At 39.2% G+C, this 16,919-nt stretch overlaps 1 protein-coding gene across 1 annotated transcript; it reads right to left on the bottom strand.

The window, feature by feature from the left end:
* Window positions 1–11,673: 11,673 nt before the first annotated feature.
* Window positions 11,674–12,318, bottom strand: LOC116137850 (zinc finger protein 8-like). Its single transcript, XM_031423549.1, has one exon. It carries the CDS (start codon window positions 12,316–12,318, stop codon window positions 11,674–11,676), a length of 645 nt encoding a protein of 214 aa, XP_031279409.1.
* Between the last annotated feature and the right edge of the window lie 4,601 nt (window positions 12,319–16,919).

The following is a 16,919-nucleotide window of genomic DNA, read 5'->3' as shown; positions in this document are numbered from 1 at the left end:
CGAAAATTCTGATCCGCAGGACCACCTCTACGAGTTCAATGACCTTATGGAACTCCACCAAGTCTCCGACTTGGTCAAATGGCACTGCTTAGCAGTGACATTAACCACCCATGCCAAACGCTAGTTCAGGTCGCTCCCTGCAGGATCAATAAGCTCATGGCTACAAATGAGCTCATTATTCTTAAGGCACTTCTAGGCAAATAGGATTCTCAATGTCGTTGAGCTACCTGACCAATATACGGTAGGAGAGTGCTGAGTCCCTCCAATCTTATATAGATAAGTTTCACCGCGAACTCCACAAAGTGGCTCACACTCCTGAAGAGTCCGTTCTGACTCTCATTATTACAGGGGTTTGCCCACAGACTGACTTATGGAAAGAGCTACAATCCGAGGACGATGTTTCCCTCACTCGTTTTTCGAACTCATCGAGAACTTTCTCCGAATAGAAAATTCTGTGGTTGCTCTCAATCACCACAACCCCGATCCTTCAACCGGTGTTCCCTGTCGGGGGGAGAACAGTAGAAGAGATGATCGCGGTAGGGCTAATGATGATCAGCAAAAAAGAAAGAAGCAGCGATTCGAGCCCAAAAAGTCTTAAGCCCCAGTTCCTCGTCGCGATCGCGACAAGAATCAGTACACTCATTTGAATGCCTTAGTATCGATAATTCTGGATAAATTAGAGGAGGCCAGCCTGCTCGAAGAACCAGAGCCCATGAAGAATCATTTCTCAGCTAGGAACAACAAAAAGTACTACCATTATCATCAAGACAATGGGCATCATACTAATGAGTGTTGGGCTCTCAAGCAAGCAATTAAAGACCTCATCAAACATGGGCACTTCAAGGAATATGTTGACGGTCCGACTCCCATTCGGGAAAAAGAAGGAACAGGGGAAGAGACACCGTGGTTGCAAGGGGCTCTACTGTGTAAGCATCATTTTCGGGGGGCCATACCTCGCGGGGAACTCTCGAGGTGCCAAAAAAGGTATACCTCGGAAGCTCGCCATGACCCCTTGAGTGTAATGAGCACAGCTCCGCCACCTGCTAAGATCCGTAGGGAAGAAGAAATTACCTTCTTCGAAAAAGATGCAATACGAGTGCATCACCCCCACAATGATGCACTCGTCATCCCGTCTGAAATAGGCCAGTGCGAAGTCCACAAAATGTTGGTCGACAATAGAAGTGTCGTGAATATCCTGTTTTAGCAAGCCTTCGAAAGAATGCAAGAGGACGAGGCAGACCTGAAGCCTGCCTCCTTCCCCCTCTACGGTTTTGCCAAGGATCACCTAATTCCTAAGGGAACAATTGCACTCCCCGTCACGTTGGGTGAAACCAATGAAATGACCAAGGTGACAGATTTCTTGGTGGCAAACTATCCGTCTACCTTCAATGGCATCCTGGGACGCCCTCTACTACGGAATTTCAAGGCTGTCACCTCTATCTACCATCTGAAGATAAAGTTTCCCACCTCGACAGGGATCAAGAAAGTGCAAGGATCCCAACATGAATCTCACGACAATTAGAGTAGGTGCCCTAGAGCCAATCAATTATTATAAAATTGACTCTGTAATAAATGTTTATTTATCAATAAAAGGCATATCCTACTATATCACGTAAATCATATTATATGTATTGATATATGTCCTTAGAATGGTAGAATTGTGACGAGGGTATCAAGTGTTTCAAATTTTGATAGTGAGAACCCTATAATCATATATGGTGGCCATTCTATAAACATCCATAGCCCCAATATTATTCTAACCAAGGACGCAGATAATACGGTAAGACTATCATAGTGTTGAACGACCCTGTCGAAAGGCAGTGACTGATCTCACTTGTTAAGGTTGTTTGCCGACAACCTGATGTAACGCATGGGTGCTTGCTAGAAGGAAGTTCACTGGACAGACCCACCAGAGGATTCCATATGGATGGGAACCTCAACGTTTATGGAATAAATCCTCTAACGGATGGTGGTGGATGTGATCCTTAGACTTGAGATCACCGGAGTGCCTTGTGCACCAATTGGTGTAGTTTGACACTAGTCCAACGTAGTTCTATTCAGAGTTATCAATATGGTAATGATTAACTACATTGAGAAGTGTATCGAGACTATGGTGGATCGACAAAGGATTCATCACTCTTGGGTACGGGAGAAGTTATCTCACTGGGTAATTCAGTAAATGGAAATAACACTAAATCTGTGGCCATAGTGGGATTGCGTTGATGCTCAATCCAATTTAATATTCCTATCATTGGTCTAGTAACTGAATATAAACATGTCGAGACACTATTTCTGTACCTCAGTCTCGATGAGATAACAGTTGATGAAAATATTTGATTGCACAGTAATCATACTGTTGACAAGCTGTGGTTTCACTAAATCTGAATCTATCAGGTGATCATGATACCTTGCTAGGGGCCAGTCTTGGTATGTGTGTAGTGAGATGATTAATTGGTGTTAATCGCGATACTACTCACTCCCGATATGATGAGGAGCCTACGGGTCACACACTTAGAAGATAATTTAAGAATCAATTTGTGAGAAGGGTATTTTCATCTTTTAGGATGAAAAGGTATTTTGGTAATCTCACAGTGCAATTAAATTTGTTGATGTTGTTGCATGTATTTAATTTTAATATTAAAATTAAATTAGTGAGATTATATTTAAATATATATCTCTGTATATATTTAAATGAATTATTATTAATTAATTAAATATTAATATATTATTATATATTAATTGATTTTAATAATAATAATAATTAATTAATTAAAATACCATAAAGGGTGTGTTTGGTTACAAGGGTGAACTAGGGTTGGAGCCCATGGCTATTTCTAAGTAGAATAGGGTTTTAATTGTTGCACTATATAAGTGCAACTTAAAATTAAAACATGTGGAATTATTCATTCAATTAAAACCCTAGCCACCCTGTCTCTCTCTCTCTCTCTCTCAAGAAGAAAACTTTTTTTGTTCTTCTTTCTTGATTCTTGAAGCCCTTAATTGTTCTAGCAAAATAATCAAGAGTTCTGTGGATTATCTTCGTGTGGACTTCTGTGAGTGTGATCTTACTTTGGATCGATTGGTGAAAAATCACGTGAATAGTAGATAGTAAACAGTAATCGTGAATAGTGTTCCTGTCAGAAATTAGAGATATTCGAAGGAACCTCCAAATGTACGTAAGTATTCTAATCCTTGAATGGATTTACTTTATACAAATTTTTTGTTTATAAACATGTAAACAGTATAATCTATACTCTGATCTAGGCAAAGAAAGGTAATTGATTTATAGATTGAATTTTTGTTTTCTGCTCCGTATGGTAGATCAATTACTTACAGCGAATGCTACATAAGGGCAGCCCAGATGGCGAGCAAGGGAAAGGGAAAGCCAATGGGCGTCCCCAAGCACATCATGGCAATCAGCAGGATTGAGCCACAACCTGGACCATCAGAGGACAACATGGATCCTCCCATCTAGGAGTGGCCTCATAGTGGGCTAGTTGAGGACCTATCTAACGTATCGATGATGAAAGCGAGCCGACCAGAGTATTAAGAATTGGGAGTAATCTCAACCCCCAGCTCGCCGAAAGCCTGACAAGCTTCCTCAGAGAAAATGTCGATGTTTTTACATGGACTCATGCTGACATGGGACATGGTTAGGATCAGTCTGAACATAATATGTCATGCTCTAAACATTGATAGTGCAGTCAAGCCAGTTCGCCAGAAGAGAAGAGAAATGGCTGAACGCTATGCCACCTTGAAAAGTGAGGTGGATAAGCTCCTCTTGAATGGGTCTATTCGAAAGGCACTTTACCCGAGCTGGGTTGTCAACCCAGTCTTGGTAAAGAAGCCCAATGGCAAATGACAAACCTGCGTCGACTTCACTGACCTCAACAAAGCTTGTCCGAAGGATAGCTTTCCCCTATCAAGGATCGACTAGCTCGTTGATGCCACTTTTAGGCATGAGCTGCTAAGCTTTATGGATGCCTACTCGGGATATAATCAAATCCTGATATACGCGTCAGACGAAGAACATATCTTGTTCATTACAGATTGGGGACTATATTGTTACAAGGTCATGCCTTCGGCTTGAAGAACGTTGGGGCAACTTACCAGCAGTTGGTAAACCATATGTTTTTCGAACAAATCGACAAAACAATGAAAGTCTATGTTGATGACATGCTAGTTAAGTCGCATGTCGCATCAGATCACATAGCGCATCCCGTCGAAATGTTCAACGTGCTTTGGAAGTATAGGATGAAACTCAACCCTCACAAGTGCTCATTCGGGCTATCCTCAGGAAGGTTCCTAGGGTACATGGTTAACCAGCAGGGAATCGAAATCAACCCACTAGCAAAAAGCAAGTTCAGAGCCTGAATGGCAAGATATCAGCTCTAAGTCGCTTCATATCGAGAGCAACATACCATTGCTTGCCATTTTTTAATGTGCTTAGGGCCAACAAGAAGTTCAAGTGGACTCCAAAGTGTGAACAAACCTTTCAGAGTATAAAAGAACACCTCGGAAGACCACCTCTCCTGTCCAAGCCCCTTCTCAAGGAAATTTTACTTTTACACCTGTCTGTCTCCCAATATGCAAGCAGCGCTGCTCCAGGAAGAAGGCAGAGTTCAATGGCCAATGTATTACGCGAGCAAGCGACTGCTGGACGCTGAGATACGGTACCCAAAAATGAAGCGATTAGCTTATGCCTTGCTGATCACCTCTAGAAAGCTGCGACCCTATTTCCATGCCCACATAATCCATGTTCTAACCCACTACCCGCTCAGGCAAGTTCTTCAGAAACCGGAGGCTTCGGGTAAGTTGCTTAAATAGGCAATGGAATTGAGTCAGTTCAATCTACATTACAGACCGAAAACAACCATCAAAGGGCAGGTTGTTGCCAATTTTATTTCGAAATTCTCATACTAGGCCGATCAAAGACCCTAGCAATCGACCGGCGAGGTCGTCCAGGAGACCATTCAGAACCTGTCGGCCTGGAGCCTTTATGTCGATGGTTCCTTAAACAAGAAAAGAGTCGGGATAGGTCTCCTCCTCCTCAATCCTGAAGGGACGCGCATTCATGGAATCCTCCGGTTCGGGTTCTAGGCTACTAACAATGAGGTTGAGTATGAAGCGCTGCTTGCTGATCTATGACTGGTGAGAGAAATGTGATCCGACGCGATCAATATTCACAGCAACTCCTAGTTGGTCGTAAATCAGATCTTGGGAGAATACCAAGCCAAAGAAGAGAACATGATCAGCTACCTAAAGAAAGCAAGGGTTGCACTCGAGCCTTTTAAGCATTTCACGATCACGCAAATCCCAAGAGATAGTAACTCTATCACGGACGCCTTGGCAAAGATAGCCTCATCGCTAGACTTAGATATGCCGAACAGTATTCCAATTTGGTACATAGAAATCCCGAGCATTAGCTCACCTGACCCAATAATAGCCACAACCGAATTAGTCTTTTGGATGACCCCAATCATTTTGTATCTCCAAGATGGGACTCTGCCTAGCAACAAGATTGAGGCAAAAATCCTGTGCACTAGAGCTGTTCGTTACACACTCGTCGAGGATCAGTTGTACAAACGAGGGTTTAGCGCCCCTCTCCTCCAATGTGTAACCAATGAGGAAGCAGATTGTATTATGAGGGAGATAAATGAAGGGATTTGTGGTAATCACACTGCCGCTCAATCCCTCACCAATAAGATTTTCTGCCAAAGATATTATTGGCCCTTGCTTTAGGAAGACACTTTCAACTTTGTAAAAAAGTGTGATAAGTGCCAGCGGTTCGCGAACATCCCACAAGCTCCTTCTCGCCAGCTGACTACAATGACCACCCCCTAACCATTCTCTATGTAGGGAATTGACCTTATTGGGCTTATGTCCACCGGGAATAAGGGCGTCAAGTATGTCGTGATTGCGGTAGATTATTTCACAAAATGGGCTAAAAACGAGCCTTTGGCCGCGATCACTACCAAGAAGCTCAAAGACTTCATCTTCAAGAGCATAGTGTGCCGTTATGGGATTCCTCATACTCTCATCTCTGATAACGGTAAGCAATTTGATAACAAGGAATTCAAGCAGTTTTGCGATGAGTGGGGATTCACAAAAAGTTCGCCTCATTCGCCAGACCGCAAGCCAATGGTCAGGTTGAAGTTGTCGACAAAACCATCAAGCACACCTTGAAGGCCAAGCTTGACGCTGCCAAGGGTAATTGGGTCAATGACCTCCCCGAAGTTTTGTGGGCATATAGAACGACTCCGAGAACCTCCACTTCAAAAACACCCTTCTCGCTAGCATATGGCTGCGAGGCAATGATCCCAGTAGAAGTGGGGACCAGTTCACTTTGGAGAGACTTGTTCAATGAAACAGACAACAATGTGCTTCTATGCGCAAGCCTAAACCTAGTCGAAGAACATCGCGACAAGGCTCGGTTAAGAATAGTATCTTACAAGCAACGTGCAAAAAGGTTCTTCGACTCCAAGGTCAAAAGGAGAGGCTTCTAGGTCGGTGACTTAGTTTTGAAAGAAGTCCTTCTCGGTACAAGAGAACCAAATGCGGGGGTATTAGGACCCAACTGGGAAGGTCCATACGGCATTGTCAAAGTGATACGACCAAGAATGTATCACCTCAAGAGGCTTAACAGTTCTGATATACCGCAAGCTTGGAACGCTGAACATCTTCGCCCCTATTATCAGTAATTTCGGGCTCGTTCTCAGTTTTTCATCTCTTTTACTTGTAAAGTTTTCCTTGTAACCTTTATGAATAAGGTCGTTCTTCTTCACCTTGAATAAATGTCTTACATAATCTTGTTCGTTGTAATATTTTTACAAGTTTCTTGATGAGATGTACTATTAGTTTTGTAAAGCACTCGAGATTGTAATAGGCTAAAGAAAACTCTTTTCATATATGATTTACAAAAGTACAATGGACAGCCAAAAAGAAAAGAGTCAAAAGAAAAGGCAGAAAATGAAAAAGATCACTGGCCTCTACCTCCAGGATCTTCAGGTGCAACCTCGTCATCCCTCAGATGGTCGTCGGATGTCAAGTCAATCGTTGGATCCTTAGGAACATATTCCTCCGGTTGATGATCCTCCGAAAAGGGCTCTTATTCCTCCCCCTCCCTGGCCTTGTCATCAACTCGGGCCATGGAAGCAAGGATGTCTTGATAATCAGGCGAGAGGTCGAAGAGATTCATTCCCAGGTTCTTTGGTCGCAAGCTATAAATGGCCTGAATTGCCTAGCCAGCGACTTTCCTTTCAAGTTCAAGGCTTTGTTGCTTCATCTGGTCAGTCAATGAAGTGAATCACCCTCGGGAAAGCTCGAGGTCCATTTCCAGTGCTCTCTTCTGCTTCTCGGAGTTCTACCACAATCTAGCTCTCTCTTCCTCCGCCTTCGCAAGACGCTTCGAGTTCGCCTTCAGCTCCTTCTATTTCTTGCCATCCTCTTTGGTAAGTTTGGCTACTGTCCTCTAGAGTTGTTTGACCTCTTCGTCTCTCCTTTCGAGCTTAGCCTTCTGGAAATCCACGGTGCTAAGGGCAGAGTTTTTCTCTGCCAGGTATTGATTCGCTTGGAGGTTGAACAACTTGGCCTCTACAGCTCGATCTTCGAGGTCCTTCTTCAGTTTGGCATTCTCCTCTTTGGGTCTTGGATCCCTCCGGCATAGTCTAGGTTGTCCTTCTGTTGGGCCATGTGCAAAACAAGCAGGGTCTGCAAAAGAAAGGAAACAAGAGTTAACTCCCATTTTTCTAAAAATTATTAAGACCAAAAAATCAACTAAGTTTGAAGTCCTCGATGAGGAAGAATTGCCCTACCTGATTTTGCAACTAAGAACAGTGGTCATCAAGTCTGTGGGCCAGGAAGCCACGAACTCCTCAAAGGCCAAAGCCAATTGACACTCCAGTAGGGTATACACCACCGGCTACAAGTGCTCCGGGAGTTGCCCCATGGAATCCAACACTAGCGTGCCTACCTCTGTAGGAACTGGCAACTTGTCGACTCGCTGCTTGCCTGCTCTTTTGTGAGTAACTACGGTTTCCCCCTCTCTTCGGCCCGAGCTCTCGAGGATCGCTGAGACGCCCGACGCGTGCCTCAAGCGAAAAGTCTGGTATGACTGCGAAATCTTTGGCTACACCCTAGAGCCCTCAGACTCCGATTCCTCAGCCCACAGCTGTTTTCTTTTCTTAGTCTTTTGGCCTGTGGTTTTCTACTTGAAGGCGCGAGTAGTCGTAGACTGAGGAGCTTCCTCATGTCGCTTCAGGGGTGTTCACCCTTCGGCACCAATTTGTATCCCTCCTATGGGGATATCACCAGGGACCGCCTTGACTAGCTTAGTCAAAGCGACCCGAGGAAATACTAACTTTCTCAGCACCTTAGGCGGTATGATCGTTGCGCACCATAGAAATATGTTAGTAAGACAGGTCGCCGCAGGCAACTAAAAAGCATTCTAAGTATGGGGATACTCACAGTCTAACTCTAAGGATGCTTTCGGATTAAAGAAGCCGTACTTTTTCAAGTTAGCAGTGGTCACGAGCAGTCTTGCATCGCGACAATGGTCTGGAAGACGGCCGAACGCAACGATTTGGTTGTAATCTATTAGATTTGCCAACTTGGTCGTCTTATTTCTTGCAAAGAGAATAAAAAGTTTCGTTAGATACAAAAACCAAAGGTGGAACAGTTCGCAAATGGAAAGGAAATACCTACTTGGCTCCCTAAACTGGCAGACGCCATCGTATTCATAAAAGAAAAATTTAGTTTCATAAGCCACGACATTGTTGGAATAATTAAACATTCCTCCCTCGATCGTAGATCGCTTCAAGAGGTAGAAAAAATCTTTATCTTTGCTCTTCTTCAGATAGTAAGAGCACGTGAGCTCCAATGCCGTCAACTAGCCATAGTCGTTTTCGCCATATGCGATATACATAGCAATAGCTATCATATACGCATTAGGTATTAACTGCATTGGTACGACCTCGAAATGGTTAAGGATTGACCTAACGAAAGGATGAAAAGGTATTAGTGCCCCATACTTAAATATCGTCTCCAAGATCGCGGCCTTTCCCTCTGAGGGATCCCAAGCCGTACGGGTTATGTGCTGATAGACATTCACGCTAAGCGCGTATTGGTCCACTGCCTTTTGTATCTCTTCTCGGGTGATCATTGACCAGGTCTCTGGCACGGGACCCGCTTGGGTGGTTGGTGCCTACGAGCTCTTGCCCTCAGCTACCTTGGTCGCTGAGGCGTCAATTGTTCCTAAGGTCTGAAAAAGGGGCGACGTAAAATATATATATATAATGTAAAATACAAGAAAGAAAAAAAGGCTCAGTCCTCGTACGATGTTCCGTACGGTGACGTAGAAGGACAAAGGAAACCCTAATGCATCCTTCTAAAACCCTAGTAAAACCCTCAAAAACCTTTTTGGGCGTGAACCCCCAAGGATTTGTGCCCCAAACTTCTCATCTTTAAGAAAAACTAAATCCCTCTCCTCACCACTATCCGGGGATACACACTACAAAAGCCCACCGGATAGACCATACCCGCCATTACCAAGCAAGTCGAACATAACCGTCGAATAATGGAAGAAAGCGAGAGAGAAACTCTTCTTACCTCTTGGCGGCGTGGGAAGAGTTTTATGTCATAACGGATAGTGCGCATCAACGGAAGAAGGCGAGTTGACTTTTGTGAGAGTTTCGTTCTTCTTTCTAAGAATGTGAATTATGTGGCAAAATCTGAAGCAAATTCGGGTTTTATAGGGGAAAAGCAACGATTGGTTTCCTGAGCAAGCGATGTTTGGGCGGGACACGTTTCTCGCCATTGATTATGACCATGTGTCATTAATCCGCGAGAAGAGTAACCCCCACGCTTCATAAACACCAATTGACATTTCCCTCCATTGGAATAACCAAACGATGGCATGACTACCCTCCTCCACATTAAATATGCCCCTATCCGCATTTAATGCCCTGAAGGAGAATATCGTTTCAGCATGGCTCGCATTAAATGCGCAGGCCTGGCACTTATTTTTGTAATGGACAAGCCTATCAGAATAAAGGATATTTTATTGGTTACGTGAACCGTTACGCACAACGGATAACATCTGAAGAGGTCATTCGAATTAACACTCTTCGTCGCGCGTCAATTTCAAAGCAATGCAACTCCTCGTCTTTGATAAGAGATGTGATGAGACTTTTTTAGGTAGTGAGTTAGGGTCGAGACCCAGGGCCTGTTGATATGACACTAATTGTGATATGAATTAGGTCACTGAACCAGCCATAAAAAAACCACATCGGGTTGCTAATACAGTTCTCAGGGATCCATACAGCTTGATCGGTTCGATCAAGCGTCATTCGGGACAAACAAAGTCGCGGTCTAATCATGAAGTTCTCAAGGTTCAATCCTTAAACCTTGAAAACTGGGGGCTTCTGTTATGCCCAAAAACCAAGGTTGGCGTAGGCATGCATTAGCATAAACTAATCAGAGTTCAGGAAGGTTTTCTGTCGTCTGGATGCAGCCACGTCCCGCAAGGACGTGAGGGGTAAAGTCATCGTCTGTAAGGCAGGTGAACGCTAGACCTACGAGTGGCTACGAGTTGTCCACCTGCTGAAGCCCTACACAATTTAAGGAAATCTTTCGTGCAGATAACCAATGGGAAACGGGTTACGAATTGTACCACACCTGCCCGCTCGCAAAATCATGATTACCAGCTTGAATCCTCCAACTATAAATAGAGGGATCTCCTCTATTTTACAGGATTGACTCATCCACCACTTAAAACATATACTCTCTCTCTCTCTCTCTCTCTCTCTCTCTCTCTACATTTATTTTATTTTCTATATAGTAACTCAGCTCGCCGAGTACGACCTGATTGTAATCAACCATTAATATAACCACAGTGGATGTAGGATTTGCCTTAAAGCATCCGAACCACTTTAAAGATTGCTACCCGCTCCATATCTCCTTTTTGCACTTCCACATCACGTGTGATTTCTAAGTCCGCTTAGCATTTCACACGTGCGAATAGTTGGTGTCAAAATCAAGCATCAACAATTTTAAACATACAAACTCTTTATTTATCATAGGCTATATATATTAGCTGTAATCAAGGACGGTATAGCACTATAGTTATTGCTTTCTTATTTTTTCATAGGAAACTATTCTGTCATTAACACTGTTTGTTTCATGATATGCAGGGAAGAGAATGCGCATCCCAGATTAATTGCTTTATGTGTGCCCTGTACATTTCATAAAATACTGACTGCTTTAAACGTATCCTGAATAATATAACAGCGCGGATACGATGTCGATGAATCCAGCAAAGTCAACTATGTCAAGATGTAATTGGTTCCTTTAATTGTGGTTCATCAATCATGTTATTTATTCCTAGAGTTTAGGCTAAGATTAATATATATATAGTATATTCTTCTTGAGGACAAAAATAAAAACACTTCTAGAAATTAGATTGTAATATATAATGGTATCTAAAAAAAAAGCAAAGGGCAACCAATAACTCAATTTCTCTTTTTTTTTTTTTTTTCTTTTGTGATTTATATTTTAATATAATAATACTCAAACTCATATAAAGTTACCTCATCAAAGAAAATAAACACGACAAATTTAATGCACTATATGTGTGTGACATGAACTCTTAAATCTAAAATACAATTAATAAATAAATTAAAGCTTAAGGGACAAATCAAGTGCTGATGAATCCTCGTTGTCACAACTCTTTGATGTTGAAGGATCACCTTGTCGATGATAATCACCATTTTTAGACCAATTTAGAGCTTGAATTTTTGTTGAACCACCACTAAATCTTGGAAATGGCGGCCTAGAATTAATACCAATTAATCCACCATTATTATTCATCATCCTTAGCCTTTCAATGGATGATTGTGGAGTATTATTATTGGTCATGCCAAGGCCAAACCGATTATATCCTGATGACAATGAAGGCGGCCATGGAAATGCAGGTTTATTGATCAATGAAGCATAAAATGGATGTGGAGAAACAGTTGGATAATAAGGATAAGAGAATAATTTTGGAGATCCAAAAGTACCCAGTTGATGATGATGCTCTTCATTGATTTCTTTTTGTTTTTTCGCCAATGCTCGCTCCTGCTTGTGTGCATTTTGATGCCCTCCCAGAGCTTGTGACGTTGAGAACTCTCTTTCGCAGAAATTGCATGAGAAAACCTTAGTTTCTGATTGCTCATTTTCTTGCTTATAATCACTCTCATGATTTGAAAGCTTCAAGTCTAGCAAAACACTATTAGAACTTGATAAAGTTTTAACAAGTTGATGATCTTCTTTCATGTTCATCTTCTTAGATTAAACCTGGTTTGTGACTTTGTGTTTTGGGAGAATATAATAATTTTGGAGATGCAGGTTCAATTTATATACTAAGAATTATATAACTTTTTTCACTTATGGAAAGAAATCTCATTTTATAGTTATTGTATGCATCAAATTTGGCTAGGATTAAAGTGATGATGACTAAGGTTTAACTTGTTCTAGAATTTTTTATCTGATAAGGCTTGCCCTATTGTTTTTCCAAAAATGTATTATTCAAAGTACAATATGAACATGTTAAATAAATACTCATATATATAAAGAATCTATAATTATTTGCTGCCAATTTACTTGATTTCATAAATGGAAGCATGATTAATTATTTAATGATTTATGAAAATTAAAAATGATATGTATTCAACATCTAATGATTTATTGGTGAAGCCTTTGTTCTTCTTTCATTCATAGAAATAATATTTAAGTTACTAACAACCTAATACAAGACATAAACAATTGGTATGCTTAACATCAATTGTCTGTCATTTCTATTCTGAATTTATGCATTGATCTTTGATTCTTAAAGGAGAAAGTTTTTGGTGTATCCGATGTGTTGTTTATAGATTTATATTTGTTTCTATAAAGGAAAGAGTCTTTTGTGTATCCGATGATGATAGTGTTACTGTAAATAATAGAACTTAATGATGGTGTAATTGTTAAATAAAACATATAAAAGGAATTGTTTTACAGATAGAAGGTTGATTTTAAGGAATTTTCTGAACATGCCTAGAGTTGTGATATGATTAGTTTTAACATTAAGTTATTTTGTTGAAAAAAAATAAAGCATCACTAAAAAAGATATTAAATGTTTGATAAATTAAGGAGGCAATTTAAAGAATTATATTAAATTACATGTGAATAATATATCAATTATTTTTTTTAAAAACTTCAAAATCTACATAATGAATTAATGATAAACATTTTCCAATAATATTGACTTTGGAATTTAATTAATAATATAGTTAAGTAAATTACATGTCATTATTTTGAACAAAAACATATTCCAAACTTTGTAGCTACCATGTAAAGCATAAAAATTCTTGATATTCCATATCTTCTAAATGGAAAATGCAAAGTAAACCCAACCAACAAAATTACCAAAACAAAAACAAATATAATTATTTAAAGACTATATAGCTTGCTTTCTTTAATAGACAAATATAGTTTAATTTAAAGTTTTCATGTATAGACATAAAACCACAAAATTTGATTGATTTCAATTAGTGGATGCATGTTAATTAATATTATGAGCTGGCATTTTTAAGTTGTGCATTGGCAATATATTTAACAGATATAATTTAATTATTCTAAAAAAAGTTTAAACATACTTTGAATCTTTTAACTAATTTTAAATACTTTGCATTACAGATCTCTTAAAATTTGCATGTATGGTCAAGATTTAATATGTATACATTAACTGATCTAAAATTGAATTACTTCTTAATTTTTAGCTTAATTGAAGATATTCTATATGTATACATTAATTGATCTAAAATTGAATTACTTCTTAATTTTTATCTTAATTGAAGATATTCTACTAGTTTTATATCTTCTGTTCATACATATAAATTTGATGAGTTGGCATTTTGTCGTTTTGTACAATGTTTTTAAAACAACCCGGGTCTTGACTCGGTCAAGGGGTCGGTCCCTGACAGGTTATTCGCAAGTATACGAAATCGCGCAAGTAATAAAGCTCGAGTAAACGAATGTTGAATCCCAAGGAAACTACCTACCAAGTACTAAACTAGTTTATTTTGTTCTATTTGACGAAACAAAATTTTAAGAATGAATTTAATGAAAAAGATAACAAACTAAAAATTAAAATAAAGCAGAATTTTATGAATAATTTGGTAAATAGACTAATATAACTAAATCTAGGGCACATATTTCATACCAATTTAATCATATGCATTGACAATTATTGCTAACCTAATTAAGTTTATGCTAAAGGTCAAACTCCCTGATATTCCACTAACTTTCTCTCAAACAATTAGCGAATTAACACTTAAGCATGCAACAACCCAAAATATCTTTAAGTTGAATTTAGGAGCTAAGAGATCATTAAGTTCTTTGAAATTTACCAGAGCCTCATAGATCGCGTTAACCTATCTCTAGCATTCACTCAATCTATGGTTTTATTACCTTAGACAAATCAGGTCTCATCTCTCGATCTTAACGCAACCCATGATTTCTTTTCGACAGTCATATAATCCCATTTGCATAATTCCAAATCTTCACAATGCTTTTCAATGCCCACTTTTCTTTCTTTTTTTTTTTTTTTTTTTTTTTTTCTCACAACCCCCAACCAGCTTTTTGCTAGTCTCTAGCAAACTAAGTGATAAAATAAGTCTCTAAGCTTGAAAATAAACTAACCAATTAAAACCTATATCTAAACTATCCTAAATCACTTTCGTAAATTGATACAATTGCATTTAACGTGTGCAACAAGCCTTTAAACCCCTAGGCGGCCCTAGTTAGACAAGTTGTAGTCTCGTGAGGGTTTCCAGCGATGATGCCCACAAACATCCACACTAGACTTAACCTGAACTCCAAAAATAGAAATAAACATAAAAAGAACTAAAACTAACAAAAAATCTTGGATCAATTCATAAAGGTGTCTTAAAAATAGCATATACACAAAACAAATAGAATAATTAAAAATCACCTAAACTCACAGACAATGCAAACATCAATTCCATTTTCGTTATTGACCCTAGAACATCCATACAACCACAAAGCATTAGTCTACAAACTCGGATGGTTTTATGCATAACATTCATGAACAAAATTTTGATCTCAGTATTCGAGTTATGACTTATATGTGAATCATGGAATCAAACTCCATAGGCTCACTTTTCAAACTACTCTCCACTAATGTAGAATTTCACATTACCTTGGATCAATAGGTCTTTGTAAAGGTTGTAACGTTAGGCTAGGGTATGAGTTCATGAAGGAACAAAAAGGGAAATTAACAAAAATCAAATTAAGAGACTTAATTTTCATTCATTCCTATTACTATCATACAAAAACACTTCCCTTTTTCACTCAGTAGCTTCCCAACCTTTATCGAGCTCTTTCTTTTCAACAGTCATATAATCCCATTTGCATAATTCCAAATTTCACAATGCTTTTCAATGCTTACTTTTCTTTTCTTTCTCTTTTTCTTTCTTTCTTTCTTTTTTTTTTTTTTTTTTAACAACAATAAAAAGAAGAAAGTAGAAAACACACACTCATAGCCCCACTGATCTTACAAACACTCCACAACCCCTAACCAATTTCTTCGCAAAACCTGGGTTATGGCAAAACTAAACTTCATCACCAATACTCGTACTAAGCTTGAATAACAATTAAGTCTCTTAATGATAAAATGGGTAGGATTTTGTTTTAGGCTCATAATCAGGGTAGGGTAAAAATTAAGTTCAAAGAAAGAAAAACAAGGCTAAATTATGTTTAAAAGGCTCAAAGGGTTAACTAGTGACGATAATAAGAAGGGTTGGCTTGAAAGGCTCAATCGGTCCAAAAACAGCCTAAATCATTTCCTAAGTAATGTGAACTCTAGCATTTCGCCTCGAGTGGTTGTCAAATGAGTTCTAGAATTTGTTGAGATCGCAAACAATGTTCATGGAAACTTCAGACATAAAACGTCTCTAAGTAGGTAAACTTAACCACCTCTAATCCACAAACCGCTAAGGTCTCAAACTAAATGTCATTAACATTTACAATCATCCGTAATTAAAGGTAAAAATTAATGCCCTCTACTTGCTAAATGTTATTGCAATTACATTCCTATCATAGACATATAAATTAATCCAAGAGAAAAAAACTCACAAAATAAAACAAGACAAAACAAAACTGCTCTCTAAATCCATATCCATAAAAAAAAATTCTGCTTAAATTAAATTCCTATATAAATTAATCCAAGAGAAAAAACTCACAAAAAAAAAAAAAAATTGCTCTCTAAATCCATATCCATAAAAAAAAATTCTGCTCAAATTAAATTCCTACCCCCAACCGTAAAGTCAACATTGTCCTCAATGTTAAGAGTAGGAAAAAGGAAAGAAAATGTTACCACATTCCTCAATGTGAAAACGTTGTCTAGTTCATATGCGCCAAATTTGTTCTATAAAAAACACACTAAACGGATATTGTCGGCCATCATTGTTGAAATAACAGTTCACAAGGACTTAATGAACAAACAGCAACAAAATGCAAGTAATAAAAAGAAATAAACTACACTGACAATAGCAAACAAAAACACAACTTAAACTTCAGGGCTCTAATAGTGGCACACTCCCTACTCCTCCATACTCTCCTCAGAATCATCATCAAGAGCATCGCCATCCTCCTCATCCGATGGGTACACAAAATCAGTTCATTCACACCCTAGCGCTGCTACTCCAGCATGAGCAAGTTGCTATCTTTGCATCTCATATTGCACCCTCATTTGCCCACTCATCCACGACATCCAGGCTTCTTGGCGATTCTGTTGCTTTCTCAACTTATCTATATCTTCATTCAACTTCATCAATTGATCTTTTTGGGATAGCTTCTTCGATGAAGAGGCTTTGGTCTTG

The sequence above is a fragment of the Pistacia vera genome, unplaced genomic scaffold, assembly GCF_008641045.1.
Source record: "Pistacia vera cultivar Batoury unplaced genomic scaffold, PisVer_v2 Contig336, whole genome shotgun sequence".
Classification (NCBI taxonomy): domain Eukaryota; kingdom Viridiplantae; phylum Streptophyta; class Magnoliopsida; order Sapindales; family Anacardiaceae; genus Pistacia; species Pistacia vera.
This window is presented reverse-complemented; position numbering and strand designations above follow the sequence as displayed.